The sequence below is a fragment of the Drosophila nasuta genome, chromosome 3, assembly GCF_023558535.2.
Source record: "Drosophila nasuta strain 15112-1781.00 chromosome 3, ASM2355853v1, whole genome shotgun sequence".
Lineage (NCBI taxonomy): Eukaryota > Metazoa > Arthropoda > Insecta > Diptera > Drosophilidae > Drosophila > Drosophila nasuta.
This window is the reverse complement of record NC_083457.1, coordinates 54,908,464-54,931,428: the sequence shown is the minus strand read 5'-3', so window position 1 is coordinate 54,931,428 and position 22,965 is coordinate 54,908,464. Positions and strand designations below refer to the sequence as shown.

At 43.0% G+C, this 22,965-nt stretch overlaps 7 protein-coding genes across 11 annotated transcripts; 4 read left to right on the top strand and 3 right to left on the bottom strand.

Moving 5' to 3' along the window:
• Positions 1–861: 861 nt before the first annotated feature.
• LOC132792031 (uncharacterized) lies at positions 862–1,839 on the top strand. The gene is made up of 3 exons (XM_060801231.1): positions 862–1,023; positions 1,087–1,259; positions 1,317–1,839. Exons 1-3 carry the CDS (start codon positions 904–906, stop codon positions 1,726–1,728), a joined length of 705 nt encoding a protein of 234 aa, XP_060657214.1. The 5' UTR covers positions 862–903; the 3' UTR covers positions 1,729–1,839.
• Positions 1,840–7,597: 5,758 nt separating this feature from the next.
• On the top strand, positions 7,598–9,101 carry LOC132794170 (uncharacterized). Its single transcript, XM_060804451.1, has 2 exons — positions 7,598–7,713; positions 7,781–9,101. Exon 2 carries the CDS (start codon positions 7,784–7,786, stop codon positions 9,002–9,004), a length of 1,221 nt encoding a protein of 406 aa, XP_060660434.1. The 5' UTR covers positions 7,598–7,713; positions 7,781–7,783; the 3' UTR covers positions 9,005–9,101.
• On the bottom strand, positions 7,715–12,474 carry LOC132794169 (probable deoxyhypusine synthase). 2 transcript variants are annotated; one of them, XM_060804449.1, is made up of 3 exons: positions 12,121–12,474; positions 11,164–12,068; positions 7,715–11,110 (listed from the first exon to the last, which is right to left on the bottom strand). In XM_060804449.1, exons 1-2 carry the CDS (start codon positions 12,466–12,468, stop codon positions 11,172–11,174), a joined length of 1,245 nt encoding a protein of 414 aa, XP_060660432.1. In that variant the 5' UTR covers positions 12,469–12,474; the 3' UTR covers positions 7,715–11,110; positions 11,164–11,171. The 2 variants fall into 2 exon arrangements, with proteins under 2 accessions (XP_060660432.1, XP_060660431.1); XM_060804448.1 differs by having other exon boundaries at positions 11,176–12,068.
• Positions 12,456–13,949, top strand: LOC132794171 (nedd8-conjugating enzyme UbcE2M). Its single transcript, XM_060804452.1, has 4 exons — positions 12,456–12,545; positions 12,649–12,882; positions 12,982–13,283; positions 13,339–13,949. The coding sequence occupies exons 2-4, from the start codon at positions 12,777–12,779 to the stop codon at positions 13,477–13,479; spliced, it is 549 nt and encodes a 182-aa protein (XP_060660435.1). The 5' UTR covers positions 12,456–12,545; positions 12,649–12,776; the 3' UTR covers positions 13,480–13,949.
• LOC132794166 (mediator of RNA polymerase II transcription subunit 24) lies at positions 13,878–19,368 on the bottom strand. The gene is made up of 7 exons (XM_060804441.1): positions 19,133–19,368; positions 17,158–17,244; positions 16,931–17,088; positions 16,028–16,873; positions 15,594–15,954; positions 14,723–15,534; positions 13,878–14,654 (listed from the first exon to the last, which is right to left on the bottom strand). The coding sequence occupies exons 1-7, from the start codon at positions 19,220–19,222 to the stop codon at positions 14,006–14,008; spliced, it is 3,003 nt and encodes a 1,000-aa protein (XP_060660424.1). The 5' UTR covers positions 19,223–19,368; the 3' UTR covers positions 13,878–14,005.
• LOC132794167 (dnaJ homolog subfamily A member 3, mitochondrial) lies at positions 17,442–19,110 on the top strand. Its single transcript, XM_060804442.1, has 2 exons — positions 17,442–18,219; positions 18,275–19,110. The coding sequence occupies exons 1-2, from the start codon at positions 17,616–17,618 to the stop codon at positions 19,015–19,017; spliced, it is 1,347 nt and encodes a 448-aa protein (XP_060660425.1). The 5' UTR covers positions 17,442–17,615; the 3' UTR covers positions 19,018–19,110.
• Positions 19,369–20,070: 702 nt separating the features above from the next.
• LOC132794168 (WD repeat domain phosphoinositide-interacting protein 2) lies at positions 20,071–22,723 on the bottom strand. 4 transcript variants are annotated; one of them, XM_060804443.1, is made up of 6 exons: positions 22,523–22,723; positions 22,103–22,200; positions 21,279–22,040; positions 20,845–21,003; positions 20,656–20,783; positions 20,071–20,588 (listed from the first exon to the last, which is right to left on the bottom strand). In XM_060804443.1, exons 2-6 carry the CDS (start codon positions 22,171–22,173, stop codon positions 20,365–20,367), a joined length of 1,344 nt encoding a protein of 447 aa, XP_060660426.1. In that variant the 5' UTR covers positions 22,174–22,200; positions 22,523–22,723; the 3' UTR covers positions 20,071–20,364. The 4 variants fall into 4 exon arrangements, with proteins under 4 accessions (XP_060660426.1, XP_060660429.1, XP_060660428.1 ...); XM_060804446.1 differs by having other exon boundaries at positions 20,071–20,564; positions 22,523–22,722; XM_060804445.1 differs by having other exon boundaries at positions 20,845–20,988; positions 22,523–22,722.
• Positions 22,724–22,965: the final 242 nt, after the last annotated feature.

Here is a 22,965-nt window from a genome sequence, read left to right as displayed (position 1 = left end):
TTGATACCTAAAAAAACAGACAAGAAAAATTCAGATTTAAATATTACGAATTAAGTTTTGTCAATAATTTTTAAGCTTCCAATTGTTGATCTTGATTAACAATATATGTATATGTATATGTAAATGCAATACTTAATAATAAAATAAGTCATAATGCCCCGTTTCCCTATGAATATGCCGGGTATAACAATCGAGCAGGGAAGCAGAGAGCATGCCACACTACCGGCAACAGCAACGAAGCATGCGGTTTGCCTTGCCACGCAAATTTTCATTAGCGTTGCGCGCGTATAAATTAGGAAAATGAAGCAGCCGCAGCAATAGAAGCAACAGCATCAGCAGCAGCAGCTGTCACTTGAGTGCATCAGGATGGGGTTCTCAGTCTCCAATAGAGCTAAGCTTTGCCCCCTCTCTGACCCCTTGCTTCTTGCTTATGGCGACCACAACCACAACAACAGCAGCCACAGCCACAGCAGCAGTAGCAACGAAGTGTAGGTGCTGCGGTCTGCGGCTGCTGCTGGCAGCTCCAAAGTTGTTTGTGGCCTGCATAAATTTATATTGTTAAAACATGAGCTAGAAAAAAGCACGCGCGACCTGTCCAAAAAATACAGAGAGATAACAACAACCACAACCAAGGTAAAAGCCCTGGCTTGACATGTACTTAGACAACAGAATAAACAACTAAAAACAAAATGAACTGCAAGTGTCAGTTACTTGGCATTTTTAGTTATAATTGCATACAAAAGTCGCTGGTATTGTATGTAGTCAAGTATTTTTCAGTTGCACCGATTAGCGTTGCCACTAGCAGCACTGACGCCAAGTGGCAACACCACATGCAACCCTGAGACATAGTAAAAGCTGTTGCGCACGCGTTCGTAACTTTGTAAACAATCGAGGGAAAGAAAAATGAATTTGAGTTTTCAACAGACATATAGTAAAAGCAAAAATAATGGCACCATTTCGTTAACAACACGCCAACAAGTTTCGCCAGAGCGACTAAAGGAACTACAGTCCGGCGCTGGTGAGGTAATATCAATCAATAGTTGATGGCACAGAATAAAAGTTCGGCGTTAACCAAACAATTTGCAGCTGTTTCTTTCGAGCATCTCAAAGTCGCAGACCGTAGAGCAGGTCATGCAAGTGGCCCTTCAGCTGGGTGATGTGTACAAGATTCGCTTCAAGATTGATTACTCGGGTAGCAGTCGTGGCTATGCTTACCTTCAGTACCTCGCTGATGTGCACATCGAACGCACAATTAAGTAGTGAGTAAACAAGTTGGTAACTTTTAAAATTTACATTATTAATATGTACACTTCTAGTTTGCAAAAAAAATTTAACCATGCCCAGTTTAAGATTGCCGTGTGCGAGTCGAGAAACATTAGAAAACTTTTGCTCAAAAAAGTCTATCATATGACTCCCCTTGAGGTATATGAGAAACTCCGACAACTCAACCACTACGTCAAGTTAGTCATTATTGAGTATGAGCCACGACGTTACGCATACATCATAATATATCGCAATAGCGATGAAGCCGGCGAGGCTTACGCGGCTTTTCGATCGACGATATCGAACTTTGGACCAGATGCAGTTGTTCAGTGGTTCGATAAGACCTACAAGAATAGAGCCAATTTAGATTTTGGATGCTGTCAGCGTGTGCAACGCGGTGAATTCGATGCTCAAGAGAAGCTGTATGCATTGGTTCAGGCCAAGTGCTGCTGCTTTAGCATCTGAGTGCAATGGAATGGAATTGGTATACATAAAGAATATACCATAAATTTAATAATCAACTTTAAGAATTATAGCTTTTTCACTTTTGTGATAATAAATACGAGCATGAAGCACGACGAGTATGTCTTGCCACAATACACATTGTTTTCCTAAGCTTCCTGTCGACAGACGCAGCTGCTTGACTTCATTAAGCAGGACGGTGACAACAACAGAACAGAACAACAAAGTAACCAAGAAGCTAAAGCCAACAGCCCTCATGCTGACTTTCATATGCAATGCAAATTAATGCAGCAACAGCAGCATTGTTGTTAACTTGGAGTGCTGCGAGTGATGTGAGTACCTGCGGCATAATGCAATTAAACGAATGCATTTAGCCGCAGCTGGAGGGAAGGCAACTGCTACCTACTCCAGTCTGGGCGACATAAAGGTGCAATGATCGAGCATCCCAAAGTTGCAACTCCAACTCGTAACGCGGTAGTTGTAGCTCATCCATCAGGGTGACAAGTGCAGCGCATTCTAATGCGATTGCCACGACTGACGGATGTCATGCCAAAGCGGAAGCGGATGCTGTCGCCCTTGTCGACATCCGTGTGTCCTCCGACATCCCTGCGCTGGCAGCGCAATTAAATTAGAGCTCGCAAATCGAAATGCAGCCGCTAAAAAACCAGCTCAAAGCTAAAGCTGAACGTTGAAACAAGTTAATAAATATTCATTAAATGTGGGCAAGGGCAGATACGACACAAGTGGTTGGCCCATTCTTTCCATGGATTTGCATTAATTTGTTAATTCAAGCGCAAGTGCCACGCCTACTACTACGACAGTCGAGCAAAACACAGCTCTTAAATGCCATTAAAATTTCAAAGTCTGCCATCCTCCTTCTCGTCAGTTTAGCTGGGGTATGTGGCATGTGGGATGTGGCATGTGGCGTGACTCCACGGGGTCTGTGTTCGTGTCTGTCTGTCAATCTGCTTGTAGCTGTGATATGCGTCTGCTGGCGCAATTACTGGGCTTAAATTTGGCTTTTTATTTGCTCCAGCCAAATGTTAATCCGGCCAAGCAAAGCGAGGACTCCCGCTCCCGTTCTGGATTCCGGATTTCCCAGTTGGTGACCTATTTTCGAGGAGAGGCCGGAGCCCAAAGCAAACTTAAGCTAAGCACTTACCCTTACCGGGTTATTGAGGCAAGTGCCAATATTTGTTTAACAAACGCGCACAACCCTTTACAGCTCCCCTCACTCTCCTGTGTTATCTACAGGTAAGCAACAGCTCAGCCAAATGACACAGTTTGTTTTTGTGTCTTTAAGGCGTCATGGCACGCCGACTGTCGCTGGGATTTGGGTCAAAGATTATGCCTGGCATTTGGCATTTGCCAAACTAAAAGCAAAAGCGAAAGTTATGCACATATTGCGTACAGTCTTTAAGCCAACATTCAACTAGCCTTTGCCCTTTTGACTTTGCTTTTGCCATCTATTCCTTTCCTTTCCTTCCGTTCTGCTTTTTTTGTGCTTTAACCGCAGTAGCGGGCATAACACAAAGAGCATCCCAGATGCCGTCGTGATTGTGGCTGTCCAACTGCACTTAACACCACTTTTTGATGATATTTTTTTTAAGTAACTTCTCTTTTTGGCTGCTTTGGACAGTTGCAAACGCCATTAACAACATGCGTCATGCATATGCATATATGCATCGTGCAACATGTCCCACACTCTCTTGCCGACTGTGGCATTCTCCTGAAAAGGAATGTCGCTACAGCAACAGCAGCTGTGGTTACAACGTCTAATCAGAGCCATTTCAAATTCCATTTTCCAAATAGTTTGAGTGAACTACATACTTCTATGAGCCGAATAAAATAATTGAAATCGAAGCAAAGGGAATTTAGAATGAGAAACTTATTACTACACATTTTCTACATACACACTATATGTAGAGATTCCATAAGCAAGTCTGAGATTAAGGTTTATACTGTGTATTGGAACTAGACTTGGACTCAAAATTCACTTTTAGTAATTAAGGGCGACACCATAAGTTAAGATTTATAAAATTAATGCAAGCATCATAGTAACCAAATTAATTATCGCTTGAAAGCAATGCATGAAGTTCAAGGTACAAATATAAATATTTGGAAACTTAAGAACAGAATTTTAAAATAAGAAATTAAGTAAGCCAAACATGCTTTAGAAATTTGTTATCTCGACTTCGTTTGAAATGAAAATTAGTTGCACAAGTTGAAGCCTGGATATCTTCTTGGTCAGCTTCCTCCCGCTTGTCATCTTTTATTAATCAATTCAATTTTGGCACCAAAAATTATGTATACGCTGTGCTCTGTTGCCTGCCACGCCTATTGGGGGGACACATAAACTGATAACGACTGAAGGCAGCACGAAAAGTTGTGGCAACATTTTTATTGACTTTACAGGCGAGGTTGGGGTAAAGTGGGTACGAAGTTTAATCGCCATGGCTAATGCGTGCGGGAGTTGTTTTTCTAAATTAATGAAAAAAGTTGTGGGCACAGTTCTGGTTTGAAGCCAAGCTTGACATAAAGCACAACGATGACAACGACAAAAACAACGAGAACTTGAACACAACATTTATGTATATTTGATGGTATGCTTAGTGTTTGCACTTGGTCTACTTGGCGGCAACACTGTGAAATCCTTGAGGTATTATTAAAAAATTCTTTGCTGTCCCCTAAAAGCGAGCAGCTGTGTGAAGTTGTTGTTTTCCTTGTACTCGTTATTGTTGTTGTTGTTGTTGTTGTTTCTGTTCCCCAAATGAGTTTATGAGCGTGTCATGTTGTTGTCGTCCGGTGTGTGTCCTTGTTTGCCTTTGCGCTCTGTTTATATTGCATATTAAATAAATTTTGACAGAACAACAATTCAGTACATCCTACTCTCCTCAATTTACCCATCTCTTTCGCTTTCGCTCTATCGTTGTCTGCGTCTGTGTTGCCGCTTATTCTGTTTGTAACTTTGCTTGTTGACAATAAAATAACATTTTGCACTCACTTATCCAGCTGGTTTCTGCTATTGCTGCCTGCTTCTCAAGAGTTTTAATGAAAAAAGTTTGCCAGCTACGAGTGTGACTGAGAGTACGACTACGGAAATTGGCCAGTAATAGAGTTGTGAATGCCAACTGTTATACCCTGCCTCTATGTATTCCTATCATCTCTTTCCAACTCGACTAGATGTTTTCCATGACTGTTTGGTTCATTAAAACGCATGCCAATAAACACAATAAAGACACTTAATCATTGCTTGAATTTCTTGAGCAAACTTCTCACTGGCCAATGGCAAAACTGGCATAAGCCGTCAACCAGCCAGTTCAACTAACTATGTGCGTGCACTCTACGTGGCCATCATCACAATATATTGAGCATACGCAACGTGAGCCAGACACAGGCACGTCACAAACTGAAGCTGTTCCTATAGCTGAAGCAGCTGCTCCTGCTGTTGCTGTTGATTGTGTTGCAGCTGGCAAGCTGCTTTCGATGATTGTCTGTTGCTCTGGCGCTCTCTTTTAGCTACGGCCATCGAAAATCAATCAATAAAACTCCAGGCGAAGTCAATCGTAAGGAATTTCATATACCCTACACTCAATACATTACCTCAAGGGGTATCATAAATTCGAAATGAATGCAGATAGTCATAAATTTATAGTCTGATCAGCCTCAATTTATTCAAATCTAAATATAAACATGTTAAATGTAAGCTAGCTGAAACAAAATTATTAACAATCTGGAAACGGAAATAATAGGCAATTGTTGTGAGAATTGCAAGGTATAAAGTAGTCACCCCTCCGTACTTATTTATACCTATGTTCACAGACATATGTACAATGTACGGTTATATAACATTGCTATGTTGGGTTTTCTAATGCTATGCGCAATATTGAGGCAGCTGCTCATACTTTGGCCAACATTCCAGTTGAAAGTCAAACAGGCAGCTGGGAAAGACAGTCAGACGGGAGGGCAGGGTGACGGACGGGTGGATTCATTCGAACTGACTGACAAATCGATTATTTGCAAGCGCAAAATAAAGCATTAAACGAAATCAAATCAAATAAAATGAAATATGCTTATACGGAGAGTCAGTCGAAGCACTTGTGGCGCAAATTCCAGAAACAACTTCTCCAATTTTATTTCAATTTCACCGTTGCCAAGCGTCCCGCCAGCTTTGTCTACTCATTCTGCATTTTATTTACTGTGCAATAAAACAACAACAATAAAAAAAAGGTTTTCTGCTCTTTTGTCCGAGTCGAGTTGAGTAGTCGAGTCGCACTTTCATCTACAATTTTGTGCCACAATTTTATTATCAACGGATGCCCCTTAAGTGCACATTAAATTCAATTAACCCACAATGTACACACATACATACCTACATACATATTCATATGAATAGAGAGTTGCAAATTCCATTTTCTCAATAAACTATATTTTTTCACAACAATTTCTAGAAAACATATATTGACGAAGCCTCATGAATGCGCTTCGTTTCGATTTGAAAATTTTGTAGACAAATTTTAGCTAAAACCTTTACACAACTAATATGTAAATATACAAATTTTATTTTAGTATTGAATTTTAAATTTTAAATTAAAAATTGTAAAATTTAATTTCAAATCCAAAGCGATTTGCTTTTCTTTCAATGTTTGAAAAACTTCTTAGTATATTGAGATCTTTTGAACTTTCTAATCATAACAAATACTTCATCATCTTCGAAAATATTATTTGAGTTGAGTTATTTTAAGCGTGCAGCCTTTGCAATTTGCAGTGGAGTCGAAGCGCAACAAAATGCTGCATAGGTCACTGGGGCTGGTCAAGATGCTGTAAACGCTTTCCGTGCGCTGTCGTTTCCTGAGGCACGTCGACACCACGCTCCTTCCTACAATGTTTCTGACTGGCGGCAGCTGCTCTTACTTCTGCTCCTGCTGCTGATGCTGCTGCTGTTGCTGCGGTGGCCATTATTTCCTGTTTTTAATTGCACTACTCTCCGCTGCGGTTTTCTGCTACATTTGTTGCAACATGCACCACGCCAGGACCCGACGATAATGTACTTTGACCAACCGAGACAGACCTCTTCTCTTGCGTTCCCCGTACCTTACATCACCTCTGCTCTGCTAGCTTCCGACATTTGGTTTTCTTTTTGGATTGCTTTATTTGAGACTTTTTTGCAATTTTTTGACATGCTTGTTGGTCATTCTAGGGCGGTGCAAGAGGGGCGGGCTGCAAACTAGGATGTGGCCAAAGGCGACTCGGGACAGCTATTAAATGATTTATTCTTTAATAAGCGTGCGGAAGACATCTAAAGAAATTAGATGGGCCAGGCCGAACCCACTAGCTACAATACGCATCGTCCTACCCAACATCCCCAAGTCATCCCCATTTTCCTTTCAGCTGTAAATGGAGCCATTTCTCCTTGATGCGCACAAAAGGAATTTGTGCAATTTATGAGTAGAAAAAAGACGAGCAAAAAAATTCCAAAGCAACGGGGCAAAGAAATTAAACAACATGGCCAAGGATATTGCCTTGCCATGGGCTTGCTCCAGCTTAGCTTAGTTTATCGGCAGCCAGGATGTACGCCTGCCATTCTGTCAGTGTGTGTGTGCGTGTTTGAGTGCTGAAAGTATTTGCGGTATTTTCAGCCATTATGTTGGCCAGAAAGGTGCGAAAACTCTGTGGAGCAGTAAATATCATTGACCCCGAAAAATCAAGCAGCTGCTTCGTCCCCGCATTCATCCATTATCCTTTTTGAATATGCTACACATTCGCATACTAAACGAACTCGATCCGATCCATCTTGTTAATTTCGATGCTCCAATAAGTATGTTATTTAATTTTATATTATGTTACTGGCGCCATCTGTCAACATAAGTTAGAAAAGTGCTTTGACACTTTTAAAATCCAAATTAAATTCTTTAAAAATCATTTTATCATAAAATACCACAATTTTCTACGAATTATAAAGTAGCTTTGATATCACTTTTCATAAAAGTGAGTGTGCCTGAATAACGTTATTTGGAAACATTGTACAAATTCTCTAGCTTAAATGAAATTGTAGAAAATGAGTGATGTGAAAGAGGACACACTGGACCGCCATTTTGCAGAGCAGCTGAAACTGGTAAGCGATGTGTTCATCGAGAGTATATGTACATCCCACCACGACATCATTCATCACTGGCTGACGGTGTTTTATGAAGCCACCGGGTCGGAGAAGTATGCCCGCAACTGTCTGATGGTACTGATGCACGGCCAATTAAAGGAGATGGGTAGACTAGGCAAACCTTTCACGGATTTGAGTAACACCACTCGTCGACTGGATGATGTGCTCAATACATATGGCAATGACAACACCAGCATTGAGAAAGAGCAACCGGAGGAATCGAAAAAAACAGTCGAGCTTGAAGCGGCGCCCGCATCAGACATCGAATCAGTTTGCTCTAGTCGTTGCGGGAGCTCAAGTCATTACTCAGAAAAGTTGAAAACCACAGAGAAATCGGATTATGAACTGCAAATTCAGAAGAATCGGCAATTACTCGAAGAAGTCAATGAGTTACATGCGCGAACCATCGAGAATGAGCAGCACTATAAAGCAACGGACTCCAAGTGGCAGAAAAAGATAAACGAGGGACAGAACGTGATGCCACTCCAGTCTAAGCGTAGCATGGCACTGCTACTGAAGATCGAGATCAGCACAAGGAGTGCAATACGTCGTCTCAAGGATTGGACACCAAGTGGTGGTGTCATCAACTTTCTTTCCATCGCCTTGCAAGACATACTCGACGATGAACCCGAGACGCGCAGTGTCTTATTGGAGCTTGATCGCAAGTTGGAAAGTGTGCTCGACAATCTGTTAGAACAGGCGGGCGAACGCCGCGAGAAGAACGTTCGTATTCTCTACGACAAGCTATTCCAGCAACAGCAGGAAATGCTACAGGCCAAGGATGTGCTCCTACAAAAGGAACAGGCCGCTCTGGCCGAAGCCCGGATTCAGCTGCAAGCCAAGACACGGCTTTGGGATATCGTTACGCCATACTATCGAGAGGAAGCAAAGCTGTCGTCAAACATGGAGGCGACGCCACCGCATCAATCTAGAAAATCAGGTGGCGCCAGTGCTAGAAGACCAAGACTAACGCTGTCTCCAGCTTCGTCGTCATCGACATCCCCAGTGCCATTATCTGCCAAAAGAAAAGAGATCAACGATAAAAATAATAAATGCAATTGTGAGGTATGTCTAGGATTCAAGCCGAAGTTCTCAGAGGTGCAGTTTCACAGCAAATGTTAATCGTGTTTCTATTTATATATTTTATATTTTGTTTTACTACATTTTGTTTTCAAGTTTTTAAACAAAACAAAACAGAAAAATAAATAATTTCTTTAGATTTTTTTTCCACACTCACACGCACTCACTTGTGTGTAAGAACCTGTCAATTGCCAGGAACTGGACTCGAGAAAGTTTTAATGTAGTTTTAATTTGCTCGTAATCACTAGAAAGTTGGCCAACATACAACACAACGACGACAACAGCAGCAGTAGCAGCAATAACTTGGCTTGCAAAGTTGGCATGGACTCTGCGTAATTCTACGCACTTGCTTTGGTCGTCTTTTGTGCACACAAGAAGCGCAGCCTTCGCACACACCAACTAGAACAACAAGAACAAGAACAGCAGCAGCTTTGCTCGTAATTAGTTTTTAAGCGCTCTATGTGTGCGTATGCTCCGTGTGTATTAGATATGACAGCATGCAATTAAGTGCTTCTTAACGACAATGCTGCCTGGCTGCCGATAATGGCGCAACGATAATATAAGTGCAATTGATTTTCTTGCCAAGTTGCGCAAGTTGTTTGGCCAAGCAAAGTGCTACTGGGATTATAGTTAACCGCAGTTGAGAATGGCAAATTGAAATCCACTTGAGAGTGAACTAAGTACTAAACAATTCATTGCCTAAAAGTATGCTGCAGCAAAATTCTGTGAATTGCGGTTGGCGATTTACATGCTGCGCTTGAAAGCATACTACACTTAATTATATGCATTGTCATCCCAAAACCGTACTATAAAATATTAAAGTTCGAATTTAATTTAAACAAGCCCGTAACTTTAATGTTAATGCTAACAGATTTAAAACATTGCAAGTGCGCAGAAAAGTTTGAACAGTCGACATGAGTTGTCGATTTTCTGGTAACATGTTTCAAACAGTATAAATTTGATAAAGCAGAGTATTTTATATTATGTAGTAGTAGATGGGGGCTGCCTGCACTTCGCGGCAACCAAACGATTCATTAATTTTTCAACCAAAAACCAAAAAGCCCAAAAAGTTGCGCCAACAAAAAAGTTGCAAAGAAAATGCAGTTGCAGCATCGTCTCTTCAACCGACCGTCACATGACTATAGCTCAAAATATGTAGCACCAACTGTCGAAGTACTGCAGAGAGCCATAAAGAAAAACCAGGCAGCATAGAATGAGAAGAGTGCGGAAAAGTAAGTGTGCGAAAAAGTTTTCTTTTGGCTTTAATGATGCGCACAGACAGCAGACCAAACTTTGGGTCGAGAGAAGCGCAGGACGATGAAAGGGATGGAAAGGAAAAGCGCTGCAACAATAAAATTTGAGATGACTTGTTTGAAAATGCGAGGAAAGAAAGCGCGGTAGCATTAGCGACATAAAATTAATGACAAATTTGTGAGCTTATGCGAAAGCATTGTTTCCCAAAACAATTTCGGACTATTAAACATAAAATGCTCACTGCGGGCAAAATATGACAAAAGTGAAAAGTCGCCAAAGTTGCCAGCGACGTGGAAAATTTATGTGCACAGCCAAAGCAGCCAAACCTAAGCAATTACGACCAAAACTAAGTTGCCTTTTAGAATATGACAATAATAGACGAGTTACTACGTAGTGGAATGGCCTAAGCCCACTCTCCCATCAACAATTCCAGATGTGGCCAGCAAGGACCGCAACTTTCATTTTGTCGTTCAAATGCCTGACAAAAGTTGCATTTTTCCTGCTCTAGTAAAGGCGATGGAGAAGTGCACTACACAACCATTATAACATGGCAATGGGGGCGAAACAAGAACTGAAGCTGGAGCAGCGAGCTGCAGCAACCAACCAGTGAAGTTGAAAATGCGACGCTTGTTGTGTTTATCACATTTTGTACATCTCACAGGCGACGACGCTTAATGGCTTCCTGCTGCCATTACTGCCACAGTCACTGCGGCTGACAACTTGGCTTGCGCTTGTACTTGGGCTTGGGCCTGGACAGTTTTCTTAGTACTCCATTGTGGCATGCGGCTTCATGAAGCACGACACTTTAGAGACTGATACACCGCACACTACCGAGCTAGTTATTGCGACTCAAAGTGGTTGTTTCGACTACACAAGCTACGGTGTGGAGTCAGCCTGAAAGTAGTAGTTGTTCAATGGTCGTTAAAGAATATATTCGCTATATTTACGTGCACAATTACATTGTGGAGTCTTTCTTGCTAAAGTGTCGCTTGGCAAAGGTCTCGCCCACTATGAGCGGAAACACCAAACTGGCCTCGGCATACACCTTAACTGGAGTGGCATCCTTGCGTATCTTTCCCCAAGATATGGCCTCATCCGGCCGGGCTCCGCTGTCACTGCCATCGAATTCCGAGGCTGTGTTTATGAACACCGAGTAATCGGCGCCATTTCGCATCAGATTTGCATTGCAAATGTGATGTTTAATTATGCCGCCGCCTACAATAATCATGCCGCTATTGACAGCCTTAACGGCCATTGTGTTGAGTCGCCGCAGATCAGATAAGATGTCGACAACGAGACCAGGTTGCCGAAACGAGTGAAAATACATCATGTCTCCGAGACTGCCATCAGTTAGCGCTGGACAGTAAACGGGTATCTGATTCTTTGCTGCCCAATAGTAAATAGAACTTGGATCTCCGATACGCTCGCCCAGCCGCTGAATGATGCGAGATGGCGACCACACGGTGCCCTTACTACGTTGTTCCTCCAGCATTTCATCTAATAGTGGCATTAACCAATCCTCAAATTTACAGTAGTTATCATTGGGTACCAGCAGATTACCAATGCGATTAATACCACGTTCCCGTAAATCGCGACCGCTTAGCTCAAAGGAGCCCATGTAGGTAGGCGCCAAGCATTTTATGAAATCCTCCTCGACGCCACCGGCCGTTGTTACTATGCAGTCGATCATGCGATGCTCAGCCAGAAACCGTAGTGTCTCACGCATGCCCGACGACACTAGATTTGAGGTGTAGCCCAAAAAGATTGTGCATTTGCTGCGCCGTCTGATAAAATCGTCTGTCTCGTGGACATCTTCTTGTTCAGCGTCTAGCGGCTGAGCCCTGCAATCCAACTGTCAGTTTTTAGTACACGCAATTGGTCCAATTAACAACAGCAAAACTCACCATTTTCTTAATTTCCCTAATAGCCAAACCAAGATTGGTTGCTTGGAAGCCGGTGTTAACATAGGACTCGAACAACTTGCTATAATCGATACCCTGGTTGAAATCATAGCCGTGTACCTGAGGAGTATCCTCCGGAATTTGTTCACTTCGTTTCAATACCGCATCCTTGGCAATTTCTGGTTCTGCAGACATCTTAACTAACGTACACAAAAACACACCAGCTTCTGGTTTAAACGCGCTTCGTAAAATGTGCAGAACACCTGTTTTTGTTATCGATTGCAGTACGCAAGAGGTGCTTCTAAGAGTATCGATAGTTCGATTGTTTTTTACGTTTAATTTGACTGCCATTTCGACAGACCCGTTGAAGAAGAAGAAACAGAAAAGAAGAAGAAAGGCACTTGAAACAACTAAACTAAAATTTCGAGGTATGTCAAAATTATTAAAGAAAAAATATAAAAATCCAACGAATAGGCAAGTACGATCATTAATAATAATTGTTATTAAATATTTTTCACTAACCCACACAAGCTAAATCTAAGAAATAGCCTGCAAAACAAATTGGAAAATACTTGCATTGAAAAAGAAAAATATACAACGCCAGCAAGCGCCAAGTAAAGAAGGCACACAAATATAGCGCAAATAAAAAAAATAAAAAGATGATTAAACTTTTCTCGCTGAAACAACAAAAGAAGGATGGTGACCAATCGGCACGCGGAGGTCAGCAAAAGAAGGCATCAGCAGCCCAGCTGCGCATACAAAAAGGTATTTCTCTCCTGCAGTTGTTTCGTTTCGCGCGCATTACATTTAATATTATTTATTATATGCTGTTATTAATAAATTTCAATCGATTTGACTTTGCAGATATTAATGAACTGACTCTGCCAAAGACTTGCGCAGTTGAGTTCCCCGATTCCGATGATTTGCTCAATTTCAAATTGATCATGTCACCGGATGAGGGCTTCTACAGAGATGGACGCTTCGTGTTCAACTTTCGGGTTGGCTCCAATTATCCGCACGAGCCGCCCAAGGTGAAGTGTGGCACGCAAGTGTATCATCCCAACATCGATCTCGATGGCAATGTCTGTTTAAACATCTTGCGCGAGGACTGGAACCCAGTGTTGACCATTAACTCCGTTGTCTATGGCTTGCAATTTCTCTTTCTGGTAACAACTCAAAATCCATTCAATTACCTTAATCGTAATGAGTGTGTCTCTGTAGGAGCCTAATCCAGAGGATCCGCTGAACAAGGAAGCCGCTGATGTACTGCAAAGCAATCGTCGCCAATTTGAATACAATGTGAAGAAGGCAATGCGTGGCGGTTGCGTTGGCGAAACCTTTTTTGAATGTTGTCTCAAGTGATATAGGAAATCAAAAGTCTTTAATTTAAGAAACGGCGTCTGGCTGTTCGCTGCAACCTTGACCGTTGCTGTCAGCGATCATTGGACGCGTTTTTATTAATAATTATACACAACAAACAACACGTACACTAAACATGCGAATTTGGGGCTGCAGCAACAGAAACAGTGAGAGCAAACGGCGGCAGCAACAATAACAACAACTACAACAAGTGCAGCATCAACTTGTAAAAGCCGCAACAACAGCAAACGAAATACAAAAGCAACAGCAATAGAAAACAACAAATTACCGTAATAAACAACAAACTGCGTACCGAATAAACGTGTCGAGTCAGCAAATTCTTTTTAGCATTAAGCCATATTGGATGAAGTCAACAAGAAGCCAAGATTTGAGATCGGGTTTGAGTATTACGAACATAGAAACAAGAATGTACAATTTATTCTTGTTTTATAATATACATATATATAAGTTCATTTAGTACTGTAGTATCAATGCAACCCGCTCTGTCCAATTTCCGTCGTCCCTCTCCTCACAGGTGAATGCTATGCCGCGCCAGCTGCATGTTACGCCACAAGCACAAATCCGCAACTGCTGCTTGACGTCCGCCCTGCAATCGCAAATCGTAGAGGCGGCTGATGAGACCAACGCGAATGTCATCGGTAGCCAGTACCTTAAGTAGTTGTTGCATTAGCAGCGGGGGCAGCAGACGCAATACGGGCGCCACACGCTCTCCACCGCCGCACTCGACCAGCAACGATATAAACTGATAGACAAAGACGGCCTTGGGTGAGAGTTCGTCGCCGCTGACGAACTGCATAAAGATGCGGAAAATGTGCTTAACACTTGACTGCAACGGCTCCTTTAGGCTGAGTGGCGTAGCTCGCAACTCGGCGGCACTCGGTGCACTGCTGAGCAAAGCGGCCACATTTGTGCCGGCAGCGGCAATGCTGTTGGCATCGGCAAAATCATTGGAATTGTCGCTGCCGTCGCCAATCACTTTGCGTACTTTCGCCGCATTAGCCGTGGTGGCCAACTCCTCCTCGTCATGGGAACGCGAACGCTTCTTAAAGGCAGCTGCTGCTGCGGCACTTGCCGAGCTACGAGTCTCGAGGCAGGAGATGATGCAGTAGACACAGAGTCTAGCGAGCACCAGCGATTGTGGTTCATTAATGTCCTCACTGCAAGGCGAATGAAATGTATATTTAATACGGCATAAATTACAATAGCATTATGCGGATGCACTTACTCCTGCCGTCGTAGTATCATGGGAGCCACCACATACTGCAGCAAGGCCTCTGTGGTACGCTCAATGTCCAGATGCATCACAGCAAACACAATGTCCATGCACTTGGCCATATCGCGCATGTACTTGCATCCAATCAACTGCTCTACGAGCTGCGTGACCAGCCAAGATGCCCCGCCAGCCAGCAACAAAGACTCCAATGACTGTGCAGCCTTTACTGGCAAATGTCCTGCCTCGGCAACTGTGCGCCAACACTCTCGAAACTGCTCGATGAGCGGTGTGTGAGAGATCAGACGGGATTTGGTATTGGGAGCCGGATGCACATCGTGCTGCATTTTGCGTATGATCTGATACGAGAGCGCTAAACGTTCCTTGGCATTCTCCTGACTGGAAAGCTCCTCATTGGTCAACGGGGCCAGAAACTGTTGTATCATATTGAGTGGCTTAAGCAGCTCTGTTTCACGCACCGAATACATATAGGCGCAGAGGAACGATGTGGCACAAACGGAGTAGCTAAATAGACGTCGCTTAATGTTATCCAGTATGCTCTTGACATCGGCAGAAGAGAGCGTCTCTTGCTCCCAGGCAATCAGCACATGATGCAGCACCCCTGGCAGATTTAAACAGATATCCTGCCAGGTTAGGGGCTTCAATTGGGCAGCCTCTGGTTTGCTCAAACTCAAGAGCAGCTCGTCGACAATGCTTTCGTCGCATAGTGCAAGTATCTGACGGGGATTCTTCAGCTTGTTGCGCTCCATCATGCACTCGCGCACCCACTTTTCGAAGAATGAATCGCCACGCTCTGGCAGCACAACCTAAAATAGCATAACGATAATGAAAAGGTATTGAAATCCAATAGAGCCAATTGACTTACATCTGAGCCATAGGTTTGCACAATGCTAGTGAGCATCAAGAAGGAGACATCAAAGAGGGTCGAGCGTATAACGGACAGCTTGCCCAGTTCACCAGGTATAGGCTTAGAGTTTTCATTGCACTGTATTAAACGCGAGACGAATGTCTTGAGGCGACCCTCGACGGTGGCCACTGAGAGAATTAGCTCAAAGCTGTTGCCCACTGGAACCTGGCACAGCACGTTGACCATATCCTGCACCTTGTTGGTGCACAGCGTCTTCAACACTCCAGAGAGCGGCACCTCGGCTCGCTTGATGAAATTTATATTTGATGGCGTCTGTTGGCCATTATCGCACTTCTTGAGCAGCAACGAGGCAGCCTCACTAAAAGCAAAATTGACAATTGAAGGTTTTCTCACTAAGAGCTACTTTTTTTGCAATATAAATGGAGACTCACCGCTGGCTGGCGAATTTCTTCACGTGCACATCATTGACCAGTTGCTGTTTGGTCCAATCGTTCAGCAAAAATTCAATGATATTGCACGAGCACTTGTGGTCCATGAAGTCCAGCAGTAGATTATCCTCAATGAGCAGCTCTAGCGCCTCAACCAACTCGGGTATGTAATCAGTTGGTGGTTGCGGTTGCTCGCCTGGCACGCGCTGCAGGGCATGGAGCTGTTTGATGATGTGTGGCATTTTGAAGAACATAAAGGCTCCCCACATGGTGTCTGGACTTGTATCAGCTACATTGCTTAGCGTGAGAAAGCCAGCTCGTATAATCTCATAGAACAACCTAGTGTTTGAATAGCCTTTTAGGCGTTGCAGCATCTGCAGTTCGGCGACATAGTAAGAGGTGTCCTTGCAGGGATTCAACAGCACCTCCACAGCCAACAGTGGCTGAACACAGCATGAAATCTTCTCAGCTGATGGCAGCGGATTTAGCGACTGCAATTCCAAGTTTTTGACATCAATGTAGGCCAATTGCTTCAGCTGCTGCTCGGCTGCTAGTGAGCTGAGCGTTAAGTTGGAACTGGTCAACGAGGCCTTTATGCTGGCATACAACTCGCGAAACCTTTCCAGCGCATCCACCTCCTCGTGACAGCCTACATAAAGCATGGACATCAAAAACTGTTGCTGTGTCAAATGATCGAGCAGCTTGCAGCTCTGTTCCAGCATAAACGATTGCTCCGCGCTCATGTCGCCACGCATTTCGTACTGCTGAACGCTGCGCGCAAAGATCTGCATTAACCAGTGAACCAGCTGCACCATGGCACTAGGCAGTAGCGTCTCCTCCGATTTAATTCTACATAGAGAGCAAGTGATAAGCGCAAGCTGGCAAGGATTTGTAGCTACAACTTACCGGCAAGTGATGCCATCTATGATGCTCAGCAGAAACTCCAACAGAGCAGTGACACAGTAGACGCGAGCTAGCTTATCATACTTAGCTATGCAACGCAGCACAGCAGCATGCGAAACCAGATGAGCACACAGCGAGTGCTTCAGATAGTTCAACACTAGCTGCAATTAATAGTAAGTAGGTTGATTAGAATCAGTTATGTCAATTGAAAGCCACAGTTCGCGACTTACCGGATTTGCTGTGGAGCCAATGACCGCCTGCTGAAGCAGACAATCAGCCAGATTATAGACATCGCCACTGACGCCACGAGGCAACACCTGTTAAAATAATAAAATATATCATGAAAGAGCTATAGTTGAGTGAAAGTTTCAAAATACTTGAATAGTTATTTCTATACTACTACCCAGGTCAGCTGATGATTTTAAAATTTATAGAATTTAAGAAGATATTTTGATTTGCAACCCTTTTGGACGATGCGTACAAAGACGATTTCAGTTTGGCATCAAACTTAACATAGTTGCTATTTGTTAAATTGTCATCGAATAGAATTGTTTTAGTTATAGGGTATTCGGGATAAATAAAACGCATTACAGACTAAATACCCAAACATTCATACACAAAACGAGCAATAACAGAGCTGACAACAACATACAACTAAGCGTTCATCTAGTTTTTCTTTCGTTTCACGATGTTCCGTTTAAATTTGCAACGTATCCAAGGTTATTTTATCAGCAGCTGTAAGCTGTCGCTTCGACGGCGTTCTCTGCAGTTCATGGATAGACAGTCACAACAGCACTGGAAGAGAGAATCTTTTGATGCAAGTGCTGCTGGGGGTGGTGGCAACTGCGCGCTATGGAAGCGACTTGTTAGCCAGTATCAGTTTCGCACTAAAAAGGAGCCCTACTATCCAAATCGTCAAACGGAGCTCCGACGTCAGGGCGTCAAACCGATGACAATTATGAAGCCACAGCATCAGCATCGTGGCTTGCCCAAGGATTACTACTATAAGGTGCTGGGCGTGAATCGGCATGCAACCATTCAGCAAATACGCAGTGCCTTTTATGCTCTCGCCAAACGATATCATCCGGACTCGACGCACTCAGAGGAGAAGCTGAAGCACTTCCAGGAACTATCCAATGCGTACAACATTCTAACAGATGAGACCAAGCGACTGGAGTACGACCAGCTAGGCGGCATCAAGGACGAACAGGCATTTCTCGAGCAGGCAGGTAACCCAATGAATCTGGAGCGAAGTGGCAGAAAAATGGACGTAAATACACACAGCTCTGATGGTATGTCACATGTACTTCACCGCACTTGGTTTATCTTCTTACAAATTGTTCACAGACATTAAGAAATTGACGGGCAACGAGTTTGACCTGCCTCTAAATTTCGTGGAAGCCACGGTGGGTTGCAAGAAGCGCTTAGATTTGCGCTACCTGCGCAAATGCGACAGCTGCAAAGGTAAATCTCAACTAATGGTCAATCGCGATGTGGGCAAAGAGCCATGTCGTCGCTGCAACGGTACGGGAAAAGTAACCACGAAGACACCAACGTTTACATCAGTCAATACGTGTAGCCAGTGCAAGGGCAAGCGCTATATCAATCGCAACGACTGTGAGACGTGCGATAATCGTGGCTTCATTGTGGCCAACGTTGAGGTGCTGGTCACTGTGCCATCGGGCTCAAAGTGCGGCGATGTCATCACGATAGAGAACCCAAACACGAAGCAGCGAGTTAACTATCATCTCAAAGTACCTTCTAGCGACTACTTTCGCCGCATTGGTAACGACATCTACACTGATAAGTACTTGAACATATCGGATGCCATCTTGGGCGGCACTTTTCAGGTTCGCGGGCTCTATGAGGATGTGGAGCTGCGTGTTGAGGCCGGAACACAATCCCACACACAGGTAGTACTGCGCAACAAGGGAGTGCGTACTCGGGATGAGGTTGGTAACCACATCATCACGCTGAAAGTACGCATTCCGCTCAATTTGTCGGTGAAACAACGGCAGCTTGTACTCGCTTTGGCCCAGGCTGAGGAGCCGGTTTTCGAGTGTCAAAACAAAGCAGTAAGATGTAATTAAGCAGAAATGCCTTCACCAAGTGTGTTTTAAAATTCTCAATGTGAATTCTCTTTAGTTGCTTTTAAAATATATTTGGAGCGCGTCGTAATATGACTTTTTTTTATTTATCTTTTACCTTTTTGATGTTGATGCCCCACTGCGAGTCTGACCATCTCTCTCGCCACGCCACGTTAATTAGCTGCAGAATTTTGTTGTTCTCCTTCATATTAGTTTACAGCACACACTTCTTTGCAGTTAATAATTTATTGCATTATATTTAGGAAGCAGAGGTCCTACAACTGATTCAATTCACAAAAAAAAAAACAGAAAAAATATACGTTGCAACTGTTTACTTTCAGAGTTGTTGCTTTTTTGCAAGCGTTGTAATGTTGTCAAGCTAGCGATGGCCGATAATTCGATAATAACAATACTCTTATCCGAAAGTACTCGATACTTAAGCATATCAAGTACAGTTGCGGGACTTTGTTGCCCGCGCATTTGAAAATTTCCCAAGCGGTGTAATCATAAATGAAATATATGTAGTTTATTGAATACAATAAAGTAGCGTATGATTTGTTGTAAACTGCTTTAAATATTATGTTCTAAAATGTTTGACTTTGTACAAAATATATATATTGACTATATATGCCGAAAAATTGTTCCTCCATTGCACACTCCAAATTTTTTTTCACTCAATCAATCTTATGTTTGTGAATTTTTGATATATTTGCGTAGGTTATTATTTAAAAAAAAGGTACTGAACAATTTGCTATATAATTCATAACGAAACAAAGAAAATAAGTAATGTTTGGTTTCGGTGGATTGTCAAGGGATGTGTCAAATAAAAAACAAGAAATGCATAAATTTACAAAGGCAATTTATTTAATAAAAACTTGAATTAAATGTGAATGAAAGTATACATATTAAAATTAAAAATTATAACAGCTAAACTTAAGATTGTATGACAAAAGCATTTATCTATCGATGGCAACAGCCACAAACAGAACTTAATAACTAAAAATTGCTTTGAGGAAGGGATTACCGCCAAGTCACTCAATTGTGTGATTTTGCATGTTTCTTTTTTTTTTGCATTTTGTGTGATTTTTGTTTAAACTTTATGCTTATAAACCGAGGAAGAATCGTCATTGATAAAGTTAAAAGCTAAGTCTAAGACCTATGTATATGAATTATTTACTTATTTTTGTTTTGACGCCATAGAGCTAACAGCTGCCAGCTGCATGACCCAAATTCAATCACTTTAGCATCGTCGTCCATAGTACTTTGAGGAGTGAGTTGTATTATTTGTATATGTTTCTTTTCCGTGTGGTTGATGTTCAAGTTGCATGCGTGAGATAGTAGTAATTGCACCTAGTTGTTGGAGGAGGAGGAACCAGCTGGCTCATCACCCTTAACTGCCGAAGCGTAGCTGGCACCAGCAGCATTTGACGAGCTACCAGGCTTCTCAGCGCCCTTACCACCATCACCAGAGCCTCCAGCAGCAGCAGCAGCAGCAGCAGCAGCACTTGGCACACCCGCAGCACCACCAATGCTCACATTGCTGTTAAGACCTGCAGTATGATGAGGTGAATTAACTAAATATATTGTTTTGAAATTGTGAGATGTGTGGTGTGTCTGTGTGTATTGAATTGCAATATGCACCTTTCACATCCATGGCATAGTTGTCGTCTAAGCGCAGATCATGTCGCTTAATCAGCTGACACTCGGCACCCTCAATCGAGGGTATGGAATACACATACAAATAGCCATCTTGCGAAGCAATCAATAGCCTAAAAAGGGATGAGAAAATTGTACACATGTGTTGCAATTATAGCTCAAGAGTAGACTCACCTGAGCTGCTTCTGAATTGTGGCAATGGCGCACATGCGTCGCACACCCGCCTCGGGCAGCGTGACCGAGGCAAAAGCACGACCCTGGCTGAGAACATCGGTCACCTGCGTAGGCAAGTAGCTGGTCACAGTTTTGCTCAAGTATCTAAAAAACGAGTAACTTGCATGAGAGAATAGATATGGATGAGTTGTGGGTGGTGGCGGTTGCGGTGGTGTTTTTGATATTGGTTTTTGGGTGAAAATGAAAGAAAAGAAAAATAGATAAATGTCAAGTGCCACAACAACAACAAGTAAACAAAAGAGATCAATGAGTCAAACATAAAGATAGTTGAAGTTCAATTTGTATGTGGGCGTGTGTGAGAGATGCACCACAACCTTAAAGACAGCAACATAGACACAACATAGAACAGCCGCAAAAAACACCTGGTTGCTTACCCCATCCAATCGTCGCTTGACTGCTTCCCATGGTCATTGTTCTCCGCAGCACTGCGATCCAAGCGAAAGATGTGCACCGTCTCTGTGTTCGAGCTGGACACCAAGTAGTCGGCACAAGTGCTAAACGACAGCGACACAATCGACACACAGCGCTTAAGGCCGCGTCGCAACTCGAACAGCCGACTACCATCCTGCGAGCTGAATACCCTGATAACAGTGCCACGCTCGCTGGCCGTGGCGATCTCCGTGCCCGACGGACTAAAGGCAATGGCCGCCAGCGGTGTGTCATGGGCGTTTATCATGGTCTTGGCATGCAAATTGATGGCATCAAAGATCTGCACCTCGCCGGTGATGACGCTTCCCGGATATGCCAAATAGCAGTGCTCCGACGAGGATGAGAGTGCACACAATCCCTGTTGATTGCTAGGCGTGTCTCGAATGGTGTGCACCACCTTCATGTCCTGTATATTGTGGATGTACAGGGATTCCTCCAGGCAGACAATCAAACGTTCACGGTTCAATTTCACCGCCAAAATTGTGTTTGAGTACGAATAGTTGCAAATTTCGCTTTGCTTCTTGAAGTGACACACTTTCAGTTTGCGTGGCGCGCGCTGCGACACAATGGCAACCAAGGAGCTCTCGAATAGACGCTCGATCAGGAAGAGATCATCGCTTTTGGTGTGATAGATCTTGTCCAGCGTGGAATCCACCGAGCCGAGACTGTACAGGCTATAATTGCCATTGGTGGCAACGGCCAAAGAGCTAAACATCAACAATAACAGCTGTTCAATATCAACAATTAACACATGAGATGTTCTACTTACGTTATGTTCTGATTAAAGTTGACAAACACCTCGCCTGTATCCACTTCGGATCGCCCTAGCAGGCTCATCATTGCTGTCTCTGTACTAGTGCTGGGCGCCTGAAACAATAACAAAAACAGCAACAACAACATGAAGTGAATTGTTGTTGTGTGTGGTTAGTGGTGGGAGGAGCTAAGCACAAAAGTAACGCAAACAAAGACGTTATTGGTATACACTTCAGCGACGTGAAATAACTTTAAAAACATGCTTCACAGGGCTGAGCAAGCATTCTTTTGAGTTGCGTATTAGATGAAAACGAACGAAAGGTAAAATGCCAACGAAAAATGCAAACAAAGCAAAGATACATATGGCAAGGTGGATTTCGCTGATAAACGCAACAACAACAAACAAAACCCATATGCATGCGTACACAGTACTTACTTCTTATCAACAAACACGTTTTGTGCACTCCTTAAACTTTGGGCAACGTCGACGCCAACACAATTAAACCGTTCTATTCTTTAAACGGTCTATTTAAAGTAATTTTCTAAAATTATTTCTATCGCGCAATTGTTTTTGCTATGTTTTGCACTAGGTATGTGTCTTTATTCGTGAGCATCGAGAGTATGCCTAGTGGTGATATCGATAGCACGACACTGAGTGAGAAAACCAGGGCAAACCAGGGCTGCATAGCATAGAACAATCAGCTGTTATGGTTAGTGTGTACTTATCTGAATAGTCTGAAAAACTACTAATTAATACACAGGGAGACTCAGTGTTTACCGAGTTTTGCCGCTCTTCTAATTTTTTTTTGGAATGACTATGGATGTGTAACCAAGCAGATTATGATAATTTTTTTGGTATATCCTATCGTCATTAAAACT

Coding starts and splice junctions, on each gene's coding strand:
- LOC132794167 (XM_060804442.1), top strand. CDS start 17,616: ATGTTCCGTTTAAATTTGCAACGTATCCAAGGTTATTTTATCAGCAGC. Junction 18,220..18,274: donor AAATACACACAGCTCTGATG/GTATGTCACATG, acceptor AATTGTTCACAG/ACATTAAGAAATTGACGGGC.
- LOC132792031 (XM_060801231.1), top strand. CDS start 904: ATGAATTTGAGTTTTCAACAGACATATAGTAAAAGCAAAAATAATGGC. Junction 1,024..1,086: donor TACAGTCCGGCGCTGGTGAG/GTAATATCAATC, acceptor AACAATTTGCAG/CTGTTTCTTTCGAGCATCTC. Junction 1,260..1,316: donor ATCGAACGCACAATTAAGTA/GTGAGTAAACAA, acceptor GTACACTTCTAG/TTTGCAAAAAAAATTTAACC.
- LOC132794171 (XM_060804452.1), top strand. CDS start 12,777: ATGATTAAACTTTTCTCGCTGAAACAACAAAAGAAGGATGGTGACCAA. Junction 12,883..12,981: donor CCAGCTGCGCATACAAAAAG/GTATTTCTCTCC, acceptor TTGACTTTGCAG/ATATTAATGAACTGACTCTG. Junction 13,284..13,338: donor GCTTGCAATTTCTCTTTCTG/GTAACAACTCAA, acceptor GTGTCTCTGTAG/GAGCCTAATCCAGAGGATCC.
- LOC132794170 (XM_060804451.1), top strand. CDS start 7,784: ATGAGTGATGTGAAAGAGGACACACTGGACCGCCATTTTGCAGAGCAG.
- LOC132794166 (XM_060804441.1), bottom strand. CDS start 19,222: ATGAAGGAGAACAACAAAATTCTGCAGCTAATTAACGTGGCGTGGCGA. Junction 17,245..19,132: donor GGGGCATCAACATCAAAAAG/GTAAAAGATAAA, acceptor TTATTTTAACAG/GTGTTGCCTCGTGGCGTCAG. Junction 14,655..14,722: donor ATGATACTACGACGGCAGGA/GTAAGTGCATCC, acceptor TTCGCCTTGCAG/TGAGGACATTAATGAACCAC.
- LOC132794169 (XM_060804448.1), bottom strand. CDS start 12,468: ATGGCAGTCAAATTAAACGTAAAAAACAATCGAACTATCGATACTCTT. Junction 12,069..12,120: donor TTAGGGAAATTAAGAAAATG/GTGAGTTTTGCT, acceptor AAAAACTGACAG/TTGGATTGCAGGGCTCAGCC. Junction 11,111..11,175: donor AGCAAGAAAGACTCCACAAT/GTAATTGTGCAC, acceptor TACTACTTTCAG/GCTGACTCCACACCGTAGCT.
- LOC132794168 (XM_060804443.1), bottom strand. CDS start 22,173: ATGATGAGCCTGCTAGGGCGATCCGAAGTGGATACAGGCGAGGTGTTT. Junction 22,041..22,102: donor AACTTTAATCAGAACATAAC/GTAAGTAGAACA, acceptor GTTGATGTTTAG/CTCTTTGGCCGTTGCCACCA. Junction 20,589..20,655: donor CTATGCCATGGATGTGAAAG/GTGCATATTGCA, acceptor CAATATATTTAG/TTAATTCACCTCATCATACT.